Source organism: Lethenteron reissneri, chromosome 65, assembly GCF_015708825.2.
Source record: "Lethenteron reissneri isolate LAM-NWPU_2019-01 chromosome 65, ASM1570882v1, whole genome shotgun sequence".
In the NCBI taxonomy this organism is placed as follows: domain Eukaryota; kingdom Metazoa; phylum Chordata; class Hyperoartia; order Petromyzontiformes; family Petromyzontidae; genus Lethenteron; species Lethenteron reissneri.
This window is the reverse complement of record NC_083843.1, coordinates 166,558-188,973: the sequence shown is the minus strand read 5'-3', so window position 1 is coordinate 188,973 and position 22,416 is coordinate 166,558. Positions and strand designations below refer to the sequence as shown.

At 47.9% G+C, this 22,416-nt stretch overlaps 1 protein-coding gene across 1 annotated transcript; it reads right to left on the bottom strand.

Moving 5' to 3' along the window:
- Positions 1 to 255: 255 nt before the first annotated feature.
- On the bottom strand, positions 256 to 22,216 carry LOC133359431 (tripartite motif-containing protein 14-like). Its single transcript, XM_061577844.1, has 4 exons — positions 22,034 to 22,216; positions 8,226 to 8,382; positions 7,072 to 7,167; positions 256 to 2,339 (listed from the first exon to the last, which is right to left on the bottom strand). Exons 1-4 carry the CDS (start codon positions 22,214 to 22,216, stop codon positions 1,795 to 1,797), a joined length of 981 nt encoding a protein of 326 aa, XP_061433828.1. The 3' UTR covers positions 256 to 1,794.
- Positions 22,217 to 22,416: the final 200 nt, after the last annotated feature.

Below are 22,416 nucleotides of genomic sequence, written 5' to 3'. Positions count from 1 at the left end.
GTTAGCAGCGAGTCTGCAAGGAGAGGAAGGAGGCTACAATAGCGATAGCAGCCGGGGGCTACAAGTAGAGTGTCTCTAAGAGAGTGCCGTGAGGGAAAAGACAAGAACCCAAATAAAGGACACGGAGTCAGAGAGAAGCGTCCGAGTCTTTTATTACAGATAGAAGAATGAGAACAAAAATAAGGTGAATAACATTAATATTAGAATAATATATGAGAAGTAATAACCCACTAATGTAGATTTTAGCCTTGTTTTCAATCGGAGTGAGTCTGTGGGTATATGATGTTCACTTATTCTCGTCGCTAAGTTTTGAACTTTTACCGTTGTTAGAAGAAGCAAAAAGTTAACCAACAAAAACAAATCGTTGTCTGTTTCGTCATCCCTCGTCCGAGGAGATTTGTGTCCCCTGCTTTTGTGGGTACGTGTGTGTGTTTGTTCTACTTTATTGGGGTAATAAGTTGTTTCTTCAAGGCCTGGCACCTTCCTTCGCGGTCGGGTGTCATATTTTGTCTAATCCTTTCTGGTTTATTGCTATCACATGCTTCTGGGAGACAAAGGCGGCTGGGAGGTTTTTCCTATGGAATACATTTTTTATTGGTCCTGTGTGTTTGACCTATTTTCTTGTATCTCTTATGAGTTACCCCCGGTCCAATATCTCGGGGTAATTATTTGTTTCATGTTTAACCAAGCTTAGTAATGCCCCTCGTTGTTACCACCATTATTTCGAGGGTTTGCCAAGTTTTGTTATAAGTCTGTGTCACCAAGGATCAGTGTTTTATTCTAGTTATATTTTGATATCCCAAGGCTGGAGAAATAGCCAAGCCCTCAATTTCTTGACTGCCAGAATTCACATTCCTTGGTAATCTTGGTGAAGTTACATAGATAGAAAGATATAATACAAATAAAAATATGAGTTGAATAAGGGTGAAATAAAATAAGTAATAATAAAGCCACAAATATAGACTGCAGTCTATAACGTCGATTTGTTCTTTTTGCTGAGTTTTGAACTTTTACCCTTAAAGAAAACGCCAGTTGTAATGTCCGTTTGTCTCTGCTATGTGCTCCATAGATTTGTTTGTGAACTGTCCAAAATGTCCGGGGAGGTCATGTCATGCGGGCCTTTAACAATCTGGAGATTTCCCAGATAGTCGCTAACCTTCCTTTGCCCCGAGTTTATTATTTAATGGCCTTTTACGACCTCCAGATACTTGGTGCTTGTGGGAGGTAGCAGTTTTGAGGGTGTTTCATTTATTTATTTTTATCGATTATTATTTTTAAAAAAATATTGGAAGAATTATTCTTAATATATTTTTTGGGAAAAAGGCCTATATATACAACAGTATTGTGTATTCTTTTTATTGTAGAACCGACGAAACAAGCGTTACAATGCCACTGGCGTAAGCGTACATTTATACTTTTTAAAATCATATTATTATTGTTGTTGAATCACTCCCACAACCCATGACACCACCAGTGTATAAACACATCCCAGTTCATCATTGCTAATCACTGCATCCCTACACTATAGTCACACCCCTCTGGCAGGGCGAAAACATCGACGTTGGCTTCACCCAAACAGAGCGGTACATATTTTATCACCCCCTCCCTTATGAAGGTTGTCAGCATTGTTTACACTCAGACTCCCCCCCCCCCCGTTGTGATGGAGAGCCATGCAGCCTCTAGCCACCGACAGCCACCAGCCAGTCACGGGCGTGGCACTGCGCATGACGGTGACGAGGGTGGCGAGCGCCATGCGTCGTGGTGTCTGCCCTCTGTGCTGTTCACGTTCACCTCTCAGGACGCACCACTCAGATCCACGATCCTCAATGAGTCACCACCCCACCACATTGCCAGCCCAGGATATAGGGGCTGTGTGAATGTTTGGTGAAACGAGTGCAACACCTCCATGGAGTCGGCATTATAAAATGACAGCATCCCCGCGTCCCAGTCCAGATGAACCCCGACTCTCTGCTGAGGCTCCTGCACCGACAGTGGGATCTTTACACCGCCATGCAGCACAGACAATGTGTCGCCATCGTTCCTTAGACACCAGGAGACGTCATTCCCTCCCAGGAGACACTCATCATCACTCCCCTTCCGTGGGATCGTCCCATACGCGACTCCAACCCGATACCACTTCGCGCTCCCCACGTCCACATCCCAGTAGTGTTGATCCGACGAGAAGCTCTCAGAGCACAGGGCTTGGTAACAGAAATCAAAGCGGTGTGGGTGATGGGGGCGACCCTGGGGGACAGCGCTCACTGTCACCGTCCTGAGATCCGAGGAAATCTGAAGGCGGTCGCCGGCTGAGTTTGTGTCCAGAGTCGGTGAGCGTCCATCTGTGGTGAGGACAGTGACGACGCCCGCACAGCGGTCACGACGATGCGTGCGCAGTAGCGGCATGAGCATTGCCCATAGCGTGTACACACGGACACACGTGGCGTGTACACACACACACACACATGCTGGTGTTGTGTTGCCTGTTGTGTTGTTGTGGTCATACTGCAGCACGTGATACGAAGATACGTAACACTGTGATCATCACGCATATGACAAATGCATAAAGTACTGGTATTTGTTATTGTCTGTGTACACAAACTAATATTCGTAAGTATCTGTGTACACATACTGATATTCGTTAGTAATAGTGTACAAATACTAATATTCGTTAGTATCCAGTGTACACAAACTAATATTCGTTAGTATTTGTGTAAACACACTAATATTCGTTATTATTGGTGTACACATACTAATATTCGTCAGTATTACTATACACATACTAATATTCATAAATAGTAGTGTACACATACTAATATTCGTTATTATTATTGTACACATAATAATATTCGTTAGTGTGCGTGTACACATACTAATATTCGTTGGTATTAGTGTACAGATTATTATTAGTTAGTATTAGTGTACACATACTAATATTCGTTAGTATTAGTGTACATGTACTAATATTCGTTAGTATAACTGTACACAAACTAGTTTTCGTTAGTATTTGTGTACACATTAGTGAATAATTAGTGAATAACAATAATAGTGCTACACTAACAGTACCATGTGTATGCAGTGGTAGTGAACAGTGGTGATGATGCCAGCACCACGATGTTAGCGCCACACTCACAGCGTCTCTCTACAAACACGACGCCTGTATCACAGCCACCACAGCCTCGCACACTCTCACACCCACGCACAGGCATTGTGTGTCACAGCCTCGCACACTCTCACATCCACGCACAGACATTGTGTGTCACAGCCTTGCAAACTCTCGCATCCACGCACAGACATTGTGTGTCACAGCCTCGCACACTCTCACATCCACACATAGACATTGTGTGTCACAGCCTCACACACTCTCACATCCACACACAGAGATTGTGTGCCACAGCCTCGCACACTCACATCCACACACAGACAGTGTGTCACAGCCACGACACTCTCACATCCACGCACATAGATTGTGTGTCACAGCCTCGCACACTCTCACATCCACACACATACATTGTGTGTCACAGCCTCACACACTCTCACATCCACACACAGAGATTGTGTGCCACAGCCTCGCACACTCACATCCACACACAGACAGTGTGTCACAGCCACGACACTCTCACATCCACGCACATAGATTGTGTGTCACAGCCTCGCACACTCTCACATCCACACACATACATTGTGTGTCACAGCCTCGCACACTCTCACATCCACGCACAGACATTGTGTGTCACAGCCTCGCACACTCTCACATCCACACAGACATTGTGTGTCATAGCCTCGCACACTCTCACATCCACGCACAGACATTGTGTGTCACAGCCTCGCACACTCTCACATCCACACACAGAGATTGTTTTGTCACTCCGCTGCTGGATGAGCGCCTCCCCGCGCCGTGCGCGCCCTGGGGGGGGGGGGGTTATTTAACCATACTTCACCGCTGTTGTAAGTTCTCGTTGACGATGGTGGTTACCGTAAACGTAGAAGCGTAGAGGTACAGTACAACAGTGGTTCGTGCTGCGCTGCCCTTTGTTGGTGTGATGTGTAAACATGTGGCACTCAGGAGACAAAGGCGGCCGGGGTGGTACTGGCACCCACCCCCTCGTGTACCGTGCCTGCCTTCATAGGTCCTGCTGTTCGCTAACAGCACTTGCCTCAACAGTATGTTAAGGATATACCGGGGGTCTTTGTATTTGCAGGTACTATATGAACAGTGTTTCACTCTGTGTCCATATGCCTGTATTTATCACTGGGCTTACCTTCGATCCGCCTGATGATAACTACCTCGCCTGGTATGCAGGAGGTCGTGGGTTCGATCTCAACCCTGACGTCTGCTGTAAATTTAGAGTTTGCGTCTCTCTCTCTCCTCGTAGACACGTATATTTTTTCCAGGACCTCCGGTTTTTTCCTCCACATTTAGAATAAACATCACACATTTAGAGTAATTTGCTACAATAAGTTTCTACACGATAAGAGCTTTTTAGCTCAGTGGGTCTTACCTGGTAAGGTAATTGTTTATGTAATAGATTATACTCGAAGTCTTGGTTCATCAGAGGGTTTTTCTACAACCAGCAGAGGAACACCAGTTTCCACTCCACATTTAGACTCAATGTCAAGTGTTAAGATAATTTGGCTGCTACTATAAATTTTCACGTGATAATCAACTTCGTTGAGTGGTCATTTGTGGTCAGTTCCTTTCTGAAAAAGAGCCACATAGCTCAGTGGACCTTACCTGGTAAAATACAAATGTTTTAAATATTCACGCCCCAAGGATACTCCACCTGGCGGAAACAAAGTGCAGTAGCCTACCGAGCGGTGCCGGTCTGCATTGTTGTGTTTGTCAAAAACGATTTTGACAGAGATCAGTGCAGAGAAAGAAAGAGACACTTACACATGAGAGCCACGTGCTCCATATTCACTCCTCCTAGCGAGATGACCTCTGTGAGCTCTTTGTGACTGAATGTGGGAAGAGACACATCTTGGATCCCCTGCGAGTCCGAGCTCCTGCGCTCAGCACGGAAACGCAGAGTCTATTAAGGGTGCAGTCCCTCCACTCACACAGCTTGGGACGTGCAGGGTAATCACATCACGACCGTTCACTGATGTATCTGTAAGCGCATAAAAAAAATGTCATCAAAAACAGGATTCGTGGAACTGGACACGGACCGCAAAAAATGACAAAGCAACTTTTTGCAGGTCTAGTCTAGCAGCTAAACTAATGGTTAAATAATGTTCAACAACTCGTGTTTTTGAACTCTGAATACACAAAACTTTTGTCACTTACCAGGTAAGGCCCACTTGGCTATGTCGCTCTTGCTCAGTAGCGAGCTGGCTATCACAAATGACAGCTCAACGAACTGGCTTTTGTGGCCATTTATAATAGCAGCCAAATACTCTGCATGCATAATGTTGATTCTAAATATGGAGTGAAAAACCAGAGGACCTGGAAAAATTCTACGTGATCACAGAAGAGAGAGAGAGACGTAGACTAAAAATGTGCAGCAGGCATCATGAGGGTAGGGGTCAAACCCACGACCTCCTGTATACTACGCTAGGAAAATGGCGATGTTTTACTGGACAAGCCCAGGTCTGAATGTCACATGGAAGTAAATGCGCGTCTTTTTCTGGACACCACCGCGTCCTTCCAGATCGAAAAACACTGAATATAGGGGGAAAATATCATGGGCAAGGGACGTATAGGAAATTATTCTGTTTGTAGATATACGTTGCTGAGTGTCTATCTGGGGAAAATTTAATACATCTCTATGTGTATCATTTTTATCTGTCTGTCTGTCCATCCCATTCTGGATCGACCAAACAGTGCATGGGAGGGAAATGCGCATTAAACCGAAACAATTCTCTTGCCGAGGACATTCCCAGGAAATTGTGTCAAAAGTCTGCGAATATATAGAACAAATATATGTGTAATTGATCTATGGTGTTAAATGAAAATGTGCTGATATAGACAAACAATGCTGATTTCGAAGGCAATACTCACGTCCACTCCCCTTGCACTCAGGCTAAGTTGGTATGGTTCAGATTTAGGGGAGCCAGAAAAAAGGAATCGCAATCTTTCATAGCAAGCATCGTGGTTATGGTCAACAAAGTGTAATGTGAGGATATATCCGGATCGCTGACGGATCACAACTCGTCACGATGATTGGCTCTGCCGGTCCTGGCTTTAGCCACAGCCAATGGGGAGACGAGTCAGGGACGTGGTCCCGGGAGTCTACGATGGAGTCTAGAAGATTCCATAGAGGCTAACCAGGATTGGTGGAAAGGTACCACGTGACCCGGGTATTAAATAGGGGTGGAGACGAACAACACGTGGTCAGAACTGGAACGAACGGAGGGAGAGGCCACGCGAGAGCGGGGGTCCAGACAGCCACGTGGCTGCGCGCGTCTCTCTCTCTCTATCCCTCTCATGCTGTCTGTCAGCAGCGTGAAGGAGTGTTGTAAAGAAAAACAAATAAAGACCGGATTCCAGAAGTCGCTTCCACGACCTTTATTACAAAATGAATCGACAAGGCAATTCGCCAACGTATCGTCCAGCGTGGATGGATTCCGCCCCTTCCTAAACCAAAACTGCTGTCATGTTGGAAGTTGTGTCGTGAATGAAGTTTCCGTGTCATACCATGTTTGAATTCTATTCACGTCGTAAACGTGTGTTGCAAATCTGGCCGTCATAAACCGTTTGTAATGTTTCCCTCATTTTTTCCTGATTTGTGAAAATACACAAAATCAATATATCATTGAATAATAAAGTTTCAGAAAGGTTATGCGCTCAAAAAATGTACTTGAAAAAGAAGTTCCGACAGTCTAACACAGTAACGAGCTCACACTTTTCTCTTTTACATTTTTATGTTGATTTTTTATATTTAAAGTAGGCAGCCAGCGAGTTGTCATTGGGAAAGATTCACTTGAAATCCACACCGCTTGAAATTCACCTAAGTTATATCCTGCGCCAACCCGTGGGGCAGTGCTCGTCAATGATAAAAACAAGGTTTAATGAAAAACGATTCGTAGGCAAACCAGAAGAGGTATTTGTGCAGCTGCCATCTCTCTCTGTACCTCCACACGCCGGTAGTCGTCCCTGAGTGTCCGTGTCCGTGATGCCTCCGTGTTCCTCTTCTCCTCTCTTTCCTCCTTCTTGGCTCTGAGCTCCTCCTGCGGTGTGATAGATAAATAAATAGGCGGTGCTCGCGATTGCCATTGGTGATCACTGATAGATCATCATTCCACAGCTCTCCGATTAATACGGATTGCTACAAAAGAAGTTCAACACACACACACATCTGTTGTCATTATATTTATGCATGCATCTCCATTCATGTTTACTTTTCCCACGATTGAATCCCGACTGCACAGTCCATGTCATGTATTGATACGATGAAATCAATGGGATCTACCGTGGGGCAATGCAAAATCCTGTGAGATAACATCGACAAATATCACGTACATTCTACAATGTTTTTAACCTCTTCAAATTATATGTGCAGTGGCGTATTGCACGCCCTGCTATGAATCATATCGTTTCTCAATTAAACTCGAATTTTGAATTATCATACAAAATTTGATTTGAAATTATGTCAAATGTTGCCTGGTTTTAAACCATCAACTCACTACACTTGAAAATCAAATTCTAACCATGCGCGACCTACGAGATTCCAACTCAGCATTACAGCGTTACCATCTCAGCGTTCTGATGTCTGAGCCACCCTTCCACCTCTAATTGGGTTTCCTTGTAAAGGGATGTTTGGTTTCAACAGGAGCTCACCTGGTCGAAGTGAGGGATCACGACCTACTGATGTGAATCTATCAACCTCCTGTAACAATGTGAATTACAACGAAACATTACACTTCACCTGTCTTGTCTGTTTCACTTTTTCCACCTTGATGACCCTGTGTCCGGAGTGGCCTCCAGTTTAAGGTTACATTCTTTTCAGACCGGAATCTTATCCTGTTGACAGTAAAGAAAGAGCTCCTGTCTGTGATCCCTACACCTTCGGGTTCACGGTGGGAACCACCAGGACGTAGTCTCTCAGCCTGGGATTCTCTACATGAAAACTAGAGTGCGTCACACATAAGGACATCTCACATCTCACACAGGTCCTCACGCCAGAAATTTGGCCACCACGGCAAATGTCACACACGACGGCCGTTGCCATCCCGTCTCCAACTCTGATCTGCTCCTCCAGGTTAGCGAGGGCCACGTTCTTGCTCACCTGGGGTCGCACAGGGAAGGTCGCTCGGCACTGCGGGCAGCTGAAGCTGCTCGCCGTCTCCCAGGCGGCCTCCAGGCACCGAAGGCAGAACGAGTGTCCACAGCTCAGCGTGGAGGGGAAGACGAACGTGCCCCGGCAGATAGAGCAGCGCAGCTCGCTATCCACACTCAATGGGATTCGCGCTCGCCATGACCCATGGATTCACTGGGATCGCTCGCTGTATGGCTCAGAGAGATGCTGGACCAGGACCTCTCTCTTATAGCAATGGTGAAGAAGGAAGTAACATACTTAAAATATTTTCATTGTCGTCATTTACATCTAGTGACACTGCCTGGAATGTGAACCCGCGCCCTTGGTGCACAAACACCAACTTCATGGTGAACATGTCTACAGCACACACGTTACAATTGACAAAATTTATCAAATGGATTTACTCTTTAAAATATAAAATCATTTCAAGAAATTAGTGTTTTTAATATAAATCAGTGAGGCTCAGCTGCGGTGGCTCATTCTGAGATGAGTATCTAGAGATAAGCTCATCCTACAGCGTAGCACACTAGTTGGTGTTCGTAGCACGACAGAGCAAAGAATTGGGGGCTACGATGGCTGGGAGATCTTATCTCGCTCATCTGACGCCTGCTTTATATTTAGAGTTTGTGCCTTTCTCTCACGTGGATTTTTATCTGGGTCCTCCGGTTTTCCCCTTCACATTTATAAACATCACGCGTTTCAAGTATTTGGCTTCAATACATTTCCACGTACGCCACTTAATTGAGCTACAATTTGTGATAGGCAGGTCGCTTCTGAAAGAGAGCTACATAGCTCAGTGAGCCTTACCTGGTGAAATAAAACAAAGTTAAATTTCGATTTAAAGCTTTCGTGACTGCAGGGATTCATCTTCTTGGTTCTTTCGGTAAAGTCACGTAGAAGGGAAGTAATAAAATAATAAAAATAAAACATAATAAAACAATTCTCACGACGTTTCGGCCACAACGCAAGCAGCCGTCCTCAGGTGAAAACCAGGTCCGTCGAGGCGACAGAGTCTGAATGAAACAGCACACGAGCTTGGAGCATATATATAAGCTGGGCGCATTGACAAAGGAATTTGCATATCAAAAGGAATTTAGCATATTTATGGGAAATGCAGGAATGTGATTAGTACTGCATATGCATGTGCATTATGCAGGATTAACAGCATCAAAGGGAGCTGCAGTTGCTGCTGCTGCTGCAGTTGCTGCTGCTGCTGCAGTTTCTGCTGCTGCTGCAGTTTCTGCTGCTGCTGCAGTTGCTGCTGCTGCAGTTGCTGCTGCTGCTGCACTTGCTGCTGCTGCTGCAGTTGCTGCCTTATCCATTTTAATATAACACTATGTATTATTCTACCCACCCTAATGTGTATCACACTGCTATATGTTTACTATACAATTACGACACCATACATTACTCTGCACACTGCACCATGCCAGTGAGTGGAACGCGGTCTGAAAGTCACCGTAAACGTGAACACAATCAGTTAAGATCCGAAATGGTTTATTACGTCCTTCCAATGATTGCTAAGCCAGAATCCATCTTCTCGGTTGAAATTGTCTCTGTGTTTGTATATGTGGATCGCCTCATGAACGAATCTCTCATGATAGCCAGATGGCTTGCAGAGAACCTCTGTCTTGGAGAAGTCAATGTCATGTGAGCCCACTGAATTGTAACAGTGATCTGCCACGGCTGAGGTGTTTGTCCTACCGTGTTTTAGGTCTGCCTTATGTTCACGGATGCGGTCTGAGACATGTCGTTTGGTTTCTCCAATGTAACTGCTACCACAGAGGCAACTTAGTTTGTAGACGCCAGGGTACTGTATGTCTGGAACCACATCTTTTACAGACGGGACCAGATCACGGATTTTATGTACTGTGTTGAATCGGACCTGGATCTTGTGTTTAACCACCCACACGGATGCTTATCTAAAACCGGATTCCCACCACCATCCATCCCAGAAGAATTCCCTCATCAAGACTCTATATCATAGAGCCCAATGCATCTCCGACCATGAACACATTTCCAGTGAACTCAAACACGTACGCCAAGCTCTTAAGGCTAATGGTTACTCCGACTACACAATCCGCAAAGCCATCACTCCAACCATCAAGAAGGATCCTGTTGAGGAGCCTTTCAAGACCTTACCCTACATTGCTGGGGTCACAAAAAGATCTCCAAAATCCTGATTAAACACAAGATCCAGGTCCGATTCAACACAGTACATAAAATCCGTGATCTGGTCCCGTCTGTAAAAGATGTGGTTCCAGACATACGGTACCCTGGCGTCTACAAACTAAGTTGCCTCTGTGGTAGCAGTTACATTGGAGAAACCAAACGACATGTCTCAGACCGCATCCGTGAACATAAGGCAGACCTAAAATACGGTAGGACAAACACCTCAGCCGTGGCAGATCACTGTTACAATTCAGTGGGCTCACATGACATTGACTTCTCCAAGACAGAGGTTCTCTGCAAGCCATCTGGCTATCATGAGAGATTCGTTCATGAGGCGATCCACATATACAAACACAGAGACAATTTCAACCGAGAAGATGGATTCTGGCTTAGCAATCATTGGAAGGACGTAATAAACCATTTCGGATCTTAACTGATTGTGTTCACGTTTACGGTGACTTTCAGACCGCGTTCCACTCACTGGCATGGTGCAGTGTGCAGAGTAATGTATGGTGTCGTAATTGTATAGTAAACATATAGCAGTGTGATACACATTAGGGTGGGTAGAATAATACATAGTGTTATATTAAAATGGATAAGGCAGCAACTGCAGCAGCAGCAGCAAGTGCAGCAGCAGCAGCAACTGCAGCAGCAGCAGAAACTGCAGCAGCAGCAGAAACTGCAGCAGCAGCAGAAACTGCAGCAGCAGCAGCAACTGCAGCAGCAGCAGCAACTGCAGCTCCCTTTGATGCTGTTAATCCTGCATAATGCACATGCATATGCAGTACTAATCACATTCCTGCATTTCCCATAAATATGCTAAATTCCTTTTGATATGCAAATTCCTTTGTCAGTGCGCCCAGCTTATATATATGCTCCAAGCTCGTGTGCTGTTTCATTCAGACTCTGTCGCCTCGACGGACCTGGTTTTCACCTGAGGACGGCTGCTTGCGTTGTGGCCGAAACGTCGTGAGAATTGTTTTATTATGTTTTATTTTTATTATTTTATTACTTCCCTTCTACGTGACTTTACCGAAAGAACCAAGAAGAAAAAACAAAGTTAGTAAAGTTGTAGACGTGTCATGTCCTGTAATCCGGGTAATTACCCCAAAGTGACGAGTTGCTTGAATGTCATCATGGCATCTCAAATGGAATTTGTCTGTAGACTCCTGTGACCCATCCTGGAATCTTGAGCCTTTTGCTTGCAGTGCGAATGTATCAACAACACTACCTTTCTCCGTTACCCACTGTTGATGATGTGACCGTCTCTCACCCTCACGTTGTTGGAGACTGGACATTCTCGTCTCAATCATTCACAGACAAACCCACTGCTTATTTCACCTGCGTTGTTTCACATTCACACGCATGGCTATTGAACACACGTCCTCCATCCATATTTCCACAGCCCTTCCCCTCAAAGTGGTCCGGTTTTTGTGCATCACATGACGCTGCTCCTCTAGCGTGTTGAGGCACAGCTTGGTCCGATGCGCAGGCGTTGTGGCAGCTAAAAAAGCCTGACGGCCGCTCCTGAAGACTTTTCAGAACAATCAGCTTACTTCCCCACGTAGAGCCCTTTGAGCTAAGAAACTTTTTTTCAAGGGTGACTTTGTCAGCAGACATGATTAAAGCATTCCATAATTACACACCCACTCACTGGCCCAATCATACACTCACACACTCACTTGTTCACTCACTAACCCACTTATAACATCCACTCACTCATTCACCCATACTCCCACTCGCCCACGCTCTCACACACACGTCATAATCATAAGAAACATACGTTTATTTCCCTGACTAGATCCCACTGAGCTAAGGGAGCTCTTTTTCAAGGGCGCCTCGGCTGGCAGATGTGCCAAGTTTTGTCGTTGGAGGCCTCCCCCTCCCCAACTATCTGCCTGTCACGAGAGACCCGGGTGTTTCCTCTACCTACAGTTGTCAGGGGTCGCCAACCAAAATAACAAGGCTATTTTTTTTCGAATTCGGTAAATACTAAAATATTTCACGAGTCGCTGCGACAATGCATGTAAATATGAGAGGTATATATTTGTAGCTTCTTTCACACTGTGTGTAGCCAACCTCGATAATCGGAGATGCAAGGGGAGGACAACAAACTAAACACAACAAGAAGCAGTTCTAAAGAACTTAGATTTTCAATTTTGATCATTTAAAAGTACCATAGCTCCAGCGGCTTCCTGACATAACCACATCAATCTTGCGCTCAGGCAACAGCGGTTGGGATGCACTGTGCATTCTTTGTATGAGTGACAGAACTGTCGAGACCTCTATTTTTGTATGTGGGTGGTTTTTATGTGCAATCAAGTTAATGGGTTGCATTTTGAAGGAATTTTTTTCAATGATGCAATTTTTTTTCCATGATGCTATTATTTTTGCCATGCGTCAATCGGCACCCTGGACACCCTTTCTTGCTAATAAGAGGTTCCATCTGGGAGGGCATTTCCACGGTGATTTTTTTTATATATTTATCATAGGCCACCCTCGTTGCTTTGGAAACGGTGGTCGTGCAATGCGTGGTTAACTTGCATAGGGCCAAAAACAAGTCGGTTTAGCTTGTGCCAAATCAAATTACATCCGTTGAGAAGCACAGAGTTATGCGATGGGAGCAAATATCGATATAACAAAGACAACTCCCCCACCAATCGCACCCAATTTTATTTTTTAAACGGTTTCTCTTATTTGTATTTATTTTATTTACGAAGTATATATCTTTCCCGCTATACATTGCTTATGGTTTCACTTTATTTTGTCCATTCGGTGAGAGCCACTGAGGTCGTGATGAGTTTTTTTTCCATTATTGCTTTTCTATGCATTCAGTACCGTCAGTCTTGCTGTAACGTGCACTGATGCCTACTTTAGTGAGGGGGATATTGCCAAGTCGAATAAAGGTCAATTAACCCACGTTATGGGGCAGCGAGGTGGCCTTGGAGCAGTGCTTGCCAATTCGTTTCAGAGGTTCCACGACTGCGGGTGCAGTCACCATCACTGCTCTGTCTACTGCACAGTCGACGTTCACCATCCTCGGACATCATTGACAAGGGTAGTCGCCATAGTACGCGAGTGTCATTTATCCAAATTCCAAAAATGACTTGGCAAACTATATTTTATTTTTATTTTACCAGGTAAGAGCCACTGAGCTATATAGCTATTTTATTAAGCAACCTGGCTATCTCGTATGATAGCACAACGAAGGCTTATAATGTGGCAATTTACAGCAGCCAAATGCTCTGAGCATTTGTTGATTCTAAATATGGAGCGAAAAACCGGAGGAATCCAGAGAAAAATCCACATGACCAAACACCAAATATACAGGCATCAGGGTCGGGAACGAACACGCGACCTTGTGCATACCAGGCAAGAGAGTTAACATCTCGCCGTGGTGGTGAGATGTTATCTCAATTGTGTTTGCACACAGCAGCTACAATCATCGCCTGCTACTGGCAGACTCCTGCACCAGTTTAAGCTTGCAGGTGAGACTCATTCTGGTCTCTCCAGTTCTCAGCAGGTTAAACTTTGAATACCTATTCACGTTCCCACCTGGTGACAATCAGAAATAAACCAAGGGGGTTACCGATGAAGAGTTGACGAGGGGGGTTCTAACAACATTAGGCAGGGGACAGGTGAAGTTGCCTGGATAGTTCCAGATATTGGGGCTATAAAGGCTACGAGAGTAGCCACCAACCTAGACTGACGTGGATACCCACACGTGCACAGTCCCATAGATCAGAACAAGTCTCCAAGACCCACTCATACAGTGAGGGAAAAAAGTATTTGATCCCCTGCTGATTTCGTACGTTTGCCCACTGACAAAAAAATGATCAGTCTATAATTTTTATGGTAGGTTTATTTGAACAGTGAGAGACAGAATAACAACAAGATCCAGAAAAACGCACGTGAAAAATTTTATAAATTGATTTGCATTTTAATGAGGGAAATAAGTGTTTGACCCCCTCTAAATCAGAAAGATTTCTGGCTCACAGGTGTCTTTTATACAGGTAACGAGCTGAGATTAGTAGCACACTCTTAAAGGAGTGCTCCTAATCTCAGCTTGTTACCTGTGTAATAAAGGACTCGACCACGAAGTCTGGCTTGGTGTCCTTTATTCGGTTCTTTCTCGTAACCCACACGGCTGTCCTTCTATAAGGCTTCTATACCGATACCGATACTGCTGTTAACCCCGTCACGCCAACAGCTCCTCTGTTGGTTTCCCGTTGTTCTCGTTGCCTTGCTGGCTGTTACCCTCACGCAGCCCCACTGGCTGCTCTCTCTGCAGTTTCTCCTCTCGTCGCTCTCGTAGCCTCTCTCGCTCTTCTCGTCGCTCTCGTAGCCTCTCTCTCTTCTCGTCGCTCTCGTAGCCTCTCTCTCTGCACACAGCCTCGCCGGCTGTGTTCACTGCAGCTCCTCGACCGCCTTCTCTCCAACAGCCCCACTGCTGTCTTCTCTCGCAGCTCCGCTGGCTGCTCCCTTAGCTGGCCACCGCTGGCCGCCGTGCCACCCTACTTGGCTTCGCCCAACGTGGCCTTACTCTGGTCCAGTCTCACTCTCTCTCCCCTTCCTCTTCCGGTCTCCTCTCTTAAGAACCTTAACCTTGCTCCTACGTCACCTAACTCCACCTCTCCGTGACGTCACATCCAGGAGGTCGCCCGCGCCCGCATTACACCTGTATAAAAGACACCTGTTCACAAAAGCAATCAATCAATCAGATTCCAAACTCTCCACCATGGCCAAGACCAAAGAGCTCTCCAAGGATGTCAGGGACAAGATTGTAGACACACACAAGGCTGGAATGGGCTACAAGACCATTCCCAAGCAGCTTGGTGAGAAGGTGACAACAGTTGGTGCGATTATTCGCAAATGGAAGAAACACAAAATAACTGTCAATCTCCCTCGGCCTGGGGCTCCATGCAAGATCTCACCTCGTGGAGTTGCAATGATCATGAGAACGGTGAGGAATCAGCCCAGAACTACACGGGAGGATCTTGTCAATGATATCAAGGCAGCTGGGACCATAGTCACCAAGAAAACAGTTGGTAACACACTACGCCGTGAAGGACTGAAATCCTGCAGCACCCGCAAGGTCCCCCTGCTCAAGAAAGCACATATACATGCCCGTCTGAAGTTTGCCAATGAACATCTGAATGATTCAGAGGACAACTGGGTGAAAGTATTGTGGTCAGATGAGACCAAAATGGAGCTCTTTGGCATCAACTCAACTCGCCGTGTTTGGAGGAGGAATGCAGCCTATGACCCCAAGAACACCATCCCCACCGTCAAACATGGAGGTGGAAATGTGATGCCGCCGCCGAGAAGCCGCTCGGCGGGCGCCCCATATACGACCTCGCTACCACCAAGCGACGGGGCCGACCCCGCTTCCCCCTCACCACCCCCCACATAAACACACCACCACACGTTTTCCCCCATAGAGCTCCGAGGGGAGGTCACCTGGCCGGCAGGTTTTTACCCGAAAAGCCCTCATAGGGATAATCTTCACGGTTTCCTGCGGCCAGGGAATTGGGCGGCCTCCCCCGATGCTGGTTCACACCGCGGCGCTGTGACCCGGGTTGAGATTGTATGGTCACGGCGAGGGCTGTGTGATGCCGCCGCCACGAAGCCGTTCAGCAGGCGCCCCATCTACGACCTCGCCACCACCAAGCGACGGAGCCGACCCCGCGTCCCCCTCACCTCACATGAACACACCCGCACGCATTTCCCCCCCCCCCATAGAGCTCTGAGGGGAGGTCACCTGGCCGACCGGTTTTTATCCGAGAAGCCCTTATCGGGATTAAACTTTCATGGTTTCCGGCGACCAGGGAATTGGACGACCTCACCCGACGCTACTTTGCACCGCGGCGCTGCGGCCGGCCTTAAGATTGCAAGGTCGCAGCGAGGGGCCACTCGGCCACCGCGGGTGAAACGCATCCCACACACCCCACACACGCCAGTATCGACGGGGCAGGCAGAGGGAATAAGCATTGTGATGGAGGAGCATCATTAGAAAACACGCAGCGCATCTGAATTGCATAATCAGGCACCCCCGCACAGGCAGCGGAGGGACGGCATAATTACGCTCGGGCACGCAGGCACCAATGTTAGGGGAGTTAAAGGATAAGGCTGTTAGTATGAGTAATCGGGAGAGCGGGGTCACATGGGGAGCCGTGCACAAATTCCCACGGCGCACCTTTGACGGACGCCGCCGCATGAACTGCCATAATGGGGGGGCCTGCGTGAGAAAGGGATTGATTGGAATTTGCGCCGCGCAGGTCGCTCATTGATTAGCATAACAAAAGCGCCGTGGAGGCGCCGTGGAGCCGCCGTGCTCGTGCAAGGGGGGCGCGAGCCATTGTTTAGAGTTTACGCCGCGCGGACAGAGGATTAATTATCATATCGAAGGCGCACGGTACGTGGGAAGGGGGTAGGGGCCTGGGTCCGGGAATTAGGATAAAAGGGAGCGTAGCGAGGTAGAGCTCTCTCCTACTCCGAGAAGCCAGCGTCCAAGACGGCCCCCAGCTCTGCCCTCCGGACGTCCGTGCGACGTGTCGAGGCAAGCAGCGAGGAAAATCCACGGAACGTCGAGTGCCTCAAACCGTAAGGAGGTAAAAGTATTTCGTGAACGATAAATAGGGAATAGGTCCCGGGATAGTAGAGTAGGCAGCCTCGTCGATTCATACTGACTCAACAACCAGTCCCAGGTAGCAGACAATAAATCATTAACAGCTGATCGTGGCCTCGTGTGATCTCGTATTATAAGTGTGAACGCGTGTGGTACTGTGTATGCGTAAGCTCGCGGCGTGCGTAATCGGCGTACCCCAGGTGCGTGATCATAACGTGAGCGGCCAGCAGGCGGCCAGCACTGCGCAGAGCGGCGCAAGAGTGGGTATCGCGTGTGGAGCTGTATGCGTGTGTGCGCGCACGTTCACTACGTGTATAATACAGGTACGCGATCCTAACGTGAGTGGTCAGTGTTGAGTGAGTGCCGCGCAGAGCTGTGTGTGGGTATGCGCGTACGTAATTAACCATGCCTACTACGCGGACCCGCAGGGGAGGGGAATCCTCGAGCGACGGCTCTCACCCCATGGGTGAAGAACCCAACAGCGGTTCGCCTAGTAGCGAGGGGGCGAGTAATGAGGTTAACCCGGCCATTAGCGGTACAGAGGGAGGGATCTCGGGGGCCAGCGACCCCTACAGCTGTACAGCCACCACGGTTTAAAACGCACCCCCCACACACACATATCGGCAAGGCAGGCAGGAGTCCGCAACTACGAACGGAGGGAGAAGCCAGGGGGGGTGGCTGATTGGCATAACGGGTGTACTCGGGGACCGCCGCCGCGCGGCCGCCCGCGGCGAGCCCTTTGTTATGGAAACCGCGGCTGATTAGCATAGCAAAGGCGCCCGTGGGCCACCGCCGGCGCCGCTGCCAGCGTGCGCCCATTGTTAGGAAAACCAGGAATGCGACTGAACGAGTACAGCGACCTGATTGGCCGAGAGGCCCCTCAGGTCGGAGGCCTTTGATGTAGGTTCACGATAAAAGGAGGGTGCAGAGAGGTAAACCGGTCGCTTGCTCCAAAAGTCAGCCCTCGGGACGGTCTCCAGCTCAGCCACTCGAACGTCCGTGTGATGCATCAAGGTTCGCAGTGAGGACGAGACCCATGGAACGCCGTGGGCATCTAACCGTGAGTAAGAGGGAAGGGAGTATTGGGATAGAGGCTAGAGGAACCAGAACCGCTAAGAACCTATCAAATCAGATAAATCAGGTACAGACCCTTGGACGATAGCGTAGACCTGCCTCGCCGATCCATACCGACCCAACAGTAAATCGCAGTTGGCCGATAATAAATCATTAACCCATCGCAGCCTCGTGTGGTTTTACGGGTGGGTGAAAGCGCGTGGTGCTGTGTGTAGGTGTGTGCGCTCGTAACGTGGGTGGTCGGTGCGTCCACGGGTACCCGCTCCGTCTGTCGCCGCGGAGACTTGTGCGGTGTGAGGGCTCACACCCACCGTAAATACCTGTTCCGCGGTCCCTTTAAATGAGCGTTCTTGCCCGCTCGCGGCGGCCGCGCGTGTACGAGCAACGTCATTCGCCCTCCGACCCCTGACCCCCCGTTCAGAGGGTGTGATTGGCGGAGAGGCAACGCAGTGTTTACAGGCGTATGGGAGCTGGCGACGAACCATGCCTCTCACGCGGACTCGCGGTGGGGCGAACCAGGGAGGGGAGCCATCGGACGACAATCCCTACCCCGCGAGCGATGAGCCCAGCGGCGGCAGTGGCTGTTCGCATACCAGCGAGGAGTCGGGGAGCGGCGGGACCTCTGCAGCCGGTGCGCAGCAGGGAGAGACCTCGGGGGCCAGCGGCCCTAACAGAAACATTATTCTTTGGGGGTGTTTTTCTGCTAAGGGGACAGGACAACTTCACCGCATCAAAGGGACGATGGACGGGGCCATGTACCGTCAAATCTTGGGTGAGAACCTCCTTCCCTCAGCCAGGGCATTGAAAATTGGTCGTGGATGGGTATTCCAGCATGACAATGGCCCAAAACACACGGCCAAGGCAACAAAGGAGTGGCTCAAGAAGAAGCACATTAAGGTCCTGGAGTGGCCTAGCCAGTCTCCAGACCTTAATCCCATAGAAAATCTGTGGAGGGAGCTGAAGGTTCGAGTTGCCAAATGTCAGCCTCGAAACCTTAATGACTTGGAGAATATCTGCAAAGAGGAGTGGGACAAAAGCCCTCCTGAGATGTGTGCAAACCTGGTGGCCAACTACAAGAAACGTCTGACCTCTGTGATTGCCAACAAGGGTTTTGCCACCAAGTACTAAGTCATGTTTTGCAGAGGGGTCAAATACTTATTTTCCTCATTAAAATGCAAATCAATTTATAAAAAAATTTACATGCGTTTTTCTGAAATTTGTTGTTGTTATTCTGTTTCTCACTGTTTAAATAAACCTACCATTCAAATTATAGACTGATCATTTCTTTGTCAGTGGGCAAACGTACAAAATCAGCAGGGGATCAAATACTTTTTCCTTCACTGTAGAAACCCGTAGACTTGTAGAAACCTATTGACGAACACTGCAGTGGAGCAGTAGCGCATGCTGGGAGCAAGGAGTTATTGGAGTAGAATGAGCAGGCTGGTTGCAACGGTGGTTGGCCTCACTCGGCTCGCTCGCTGTGTGGCTCAGAGAGACGCTGGACCAGGACCTCTCTTTTAGAGCGACGGTGAACAATGAAATAAAATACTTAAAATGTTTCATTGTCGTTATTGACATTGAGACACTGCCTAGAATGTGAACCTAAATTCTATGTGCACAAACACAATGCACACACCTGTTGGGATTTATCTCCCTTGCATGGTGTAAAGCAGGACCTCGGTTTTATTTTACGCTTTCTGTATATTTGGAGTTTGCGTCTCTCTCTCAGCGTGGTCGCGTGGATTTTTCTCCGGGTCCTCCGGTTTTTCCCTTCACATTTAGAATCAACAATCACGTGTTTAAGAATACTTGGCGACATTACATTTGCACGTGATAAGCCACTTCATTGTGCTATCATTTATGCCAGGTTGCTTCTGAAAAAGAGCTACAAAGCTGAGTGGGTTTTACCTGGTAAAATAAAAAGTAGTTGCTGTAGTTGGAGATATCTCATGATGTTCTGTAACTCCAAGTCGGTATAATTACCCCGACGTGACGAGTTACTTGAGTGGCATTGTGGCTTCCGAGATGGAATTTGTCTGTAGACTCCCGTGACCCATCCTGGAATCGAGCCTTTTCCTTGCACGTGTGAATCTATCACCAACTCTACCTGCCTACATCACCCACTGCTGGCGATGTCACCGTCTCTCACCTTGACCGAGACTGCAGATCCCCGTGCCACTCAATCACAGCCCCACCCACTGCTCAATTCACCTGCGTTGTTGTTTCACATTCGCACGCACGGTTATTGAACACGCATGCACATGCAGCAACACAAACGCCAATCGGCGTTTGCCATTAAGTGGCAGTGATATCTCTACGCTGCTTGGTGATGTTATCATAGCTATCCATTTCCCCACACACGTTAACCCATTTGTGCCATCGTTGTCACGTCATGAAATGAGTGAATCGAGTCTTGATTTCTTCGTATAGCAGTGCGGACACTATAGAGGCACCTCTGAGACACCTTCAAAGTGGAGACCTCTGGTCCACGGGCACAATAGATGGCAGTCGTTTTCCCCACACACTCTGCACATGAGAGTAATGTTCGTTGTACAAAAGCCAACTGGTGATGTTTTTTTACTTAGGAGAGATGGAATTTAGTCAAGTTAAGTGCCTACATTCAATGTGATGGGTATTTTGTGTGCATTTATTGGTGACTGTACATAGCTGTTTAGATTCAGCTCTAAATTTACAAACTAATGGTATATTAGTGTGAAATAGCATCTCAAATACAAATATCATACAGATGGTAAACATTTCACAAACAAAACACTAATTTTATTTAATCCAATTATGTATTATGTATTGTACATGAATTAATATCCACACAGGTTGCTCACTCAACATCATTGTCATCATCACAATCGTCGCCACAATCATCGTAGCACATTTAGATGGAGTTCCAAATTTTAAGGCATTTCCCCGATGGCAATTCCAATCGTCCCCTCTCAATCAAAATCTTAATTGGCATCTTTTGCAAAAAATCTGTGCCCAATAAACATGGCACGGCCAGAACAGTCGAAACCTAAATGTATCCCGTTACACACACCACCCCAACTTTAATTGTTGCAAGCACGCGAGCCAAATGTCTCAACTGCCCCCATTTGTCACTTAAAACACGTAGCATCCACTGGTTCCAAATTTTGGGCGAGGTTGGCAACGAACGAAAGTTTCCAAGAAAAGAGGGTCGCTGAAGCCCCGTATCGACAATCACTCAAATCTGTACCCCTTGAACAAGTGCCACCACATCCGACGAACCCGGCGCGGTACCCAAAACTCGATGAACCAACGCGCCCCATACAGCATTACCGTGCGATTCGTATGAAGGGAAATTTACAGTGTGTGGTGTCGCGGATGTGTGATGGGACGGATACGGCCGTGTATTAAATGTGTCACGACTCGCCTGTTGGTCCCGAAATGGGAAAAATCCGCGGTTGTAGTCTCCAGTCATCCTTGGGAAGACGCCTCACCGTCTCCAGCAGTTCCGTGCGAAGCGTCTTCGACGCCCATACTCGTAGCTTGTCCGCAGGGTGGCGAGGCAGGCTCGCGAGCGGCCATGCGGCCACTGCTGCCAGCGACCCCGGTCCCTCCAACTCCGACATAACCCCGGCCGCGCCGGTGCACACCAGAGGCTGTCATCACCACCGCTGGTTCGTCGCGAAGCCTCAACCATTCCACGTGCAGCCGGCGTCGTGAGCTCGGAGTCGGCAACCCCGGCGCCTCATTGGCGTCCAGCTCCGCTCCTGGTGTAGCAGGAGACACAGCTGCGCCGCCGGCCACTGCTGGTGTCGCAGGCTCGTGCGGCTGCTGGTCCGATCCCGTCGACGCCTCTTGTATCGTTTTCGAACTCCTTTGCGAGCGCCATCATATTGGCCTCCCACTCAGCCATCACAGTCCTTCATACGCGAGGCGGGCTTGGTTCATCTTCGTTGTTCGGGTCGTCCTCCTCCCGCGGAGGCTCCCCACCATCCATGTCCATCGGGGGAACGGGAGCCTCCAGCCCCGACGGGGTTATCACGTCCGCATCGCTGCTGTCGGTCGACGAGCCCGCCGGTACGTTCTTCTTTTTCGTTGCTTTCTTTGACATGTCGGCGCGGTTCTTTTGATAACTTCTAACACCAGTTGTAGCGCTCATACCGACACGACAGCTTCTTTGAATTTCCTCAGTTCTTTATTCAATCATATAGTTCCACATCTCTCCCGTGGACACAATGTTCCTCCGTACACTCCAACCCACAACTCTCCGTCAACATCACTCAATGTCCCTCCGCTCACTCGCTGCGCTCC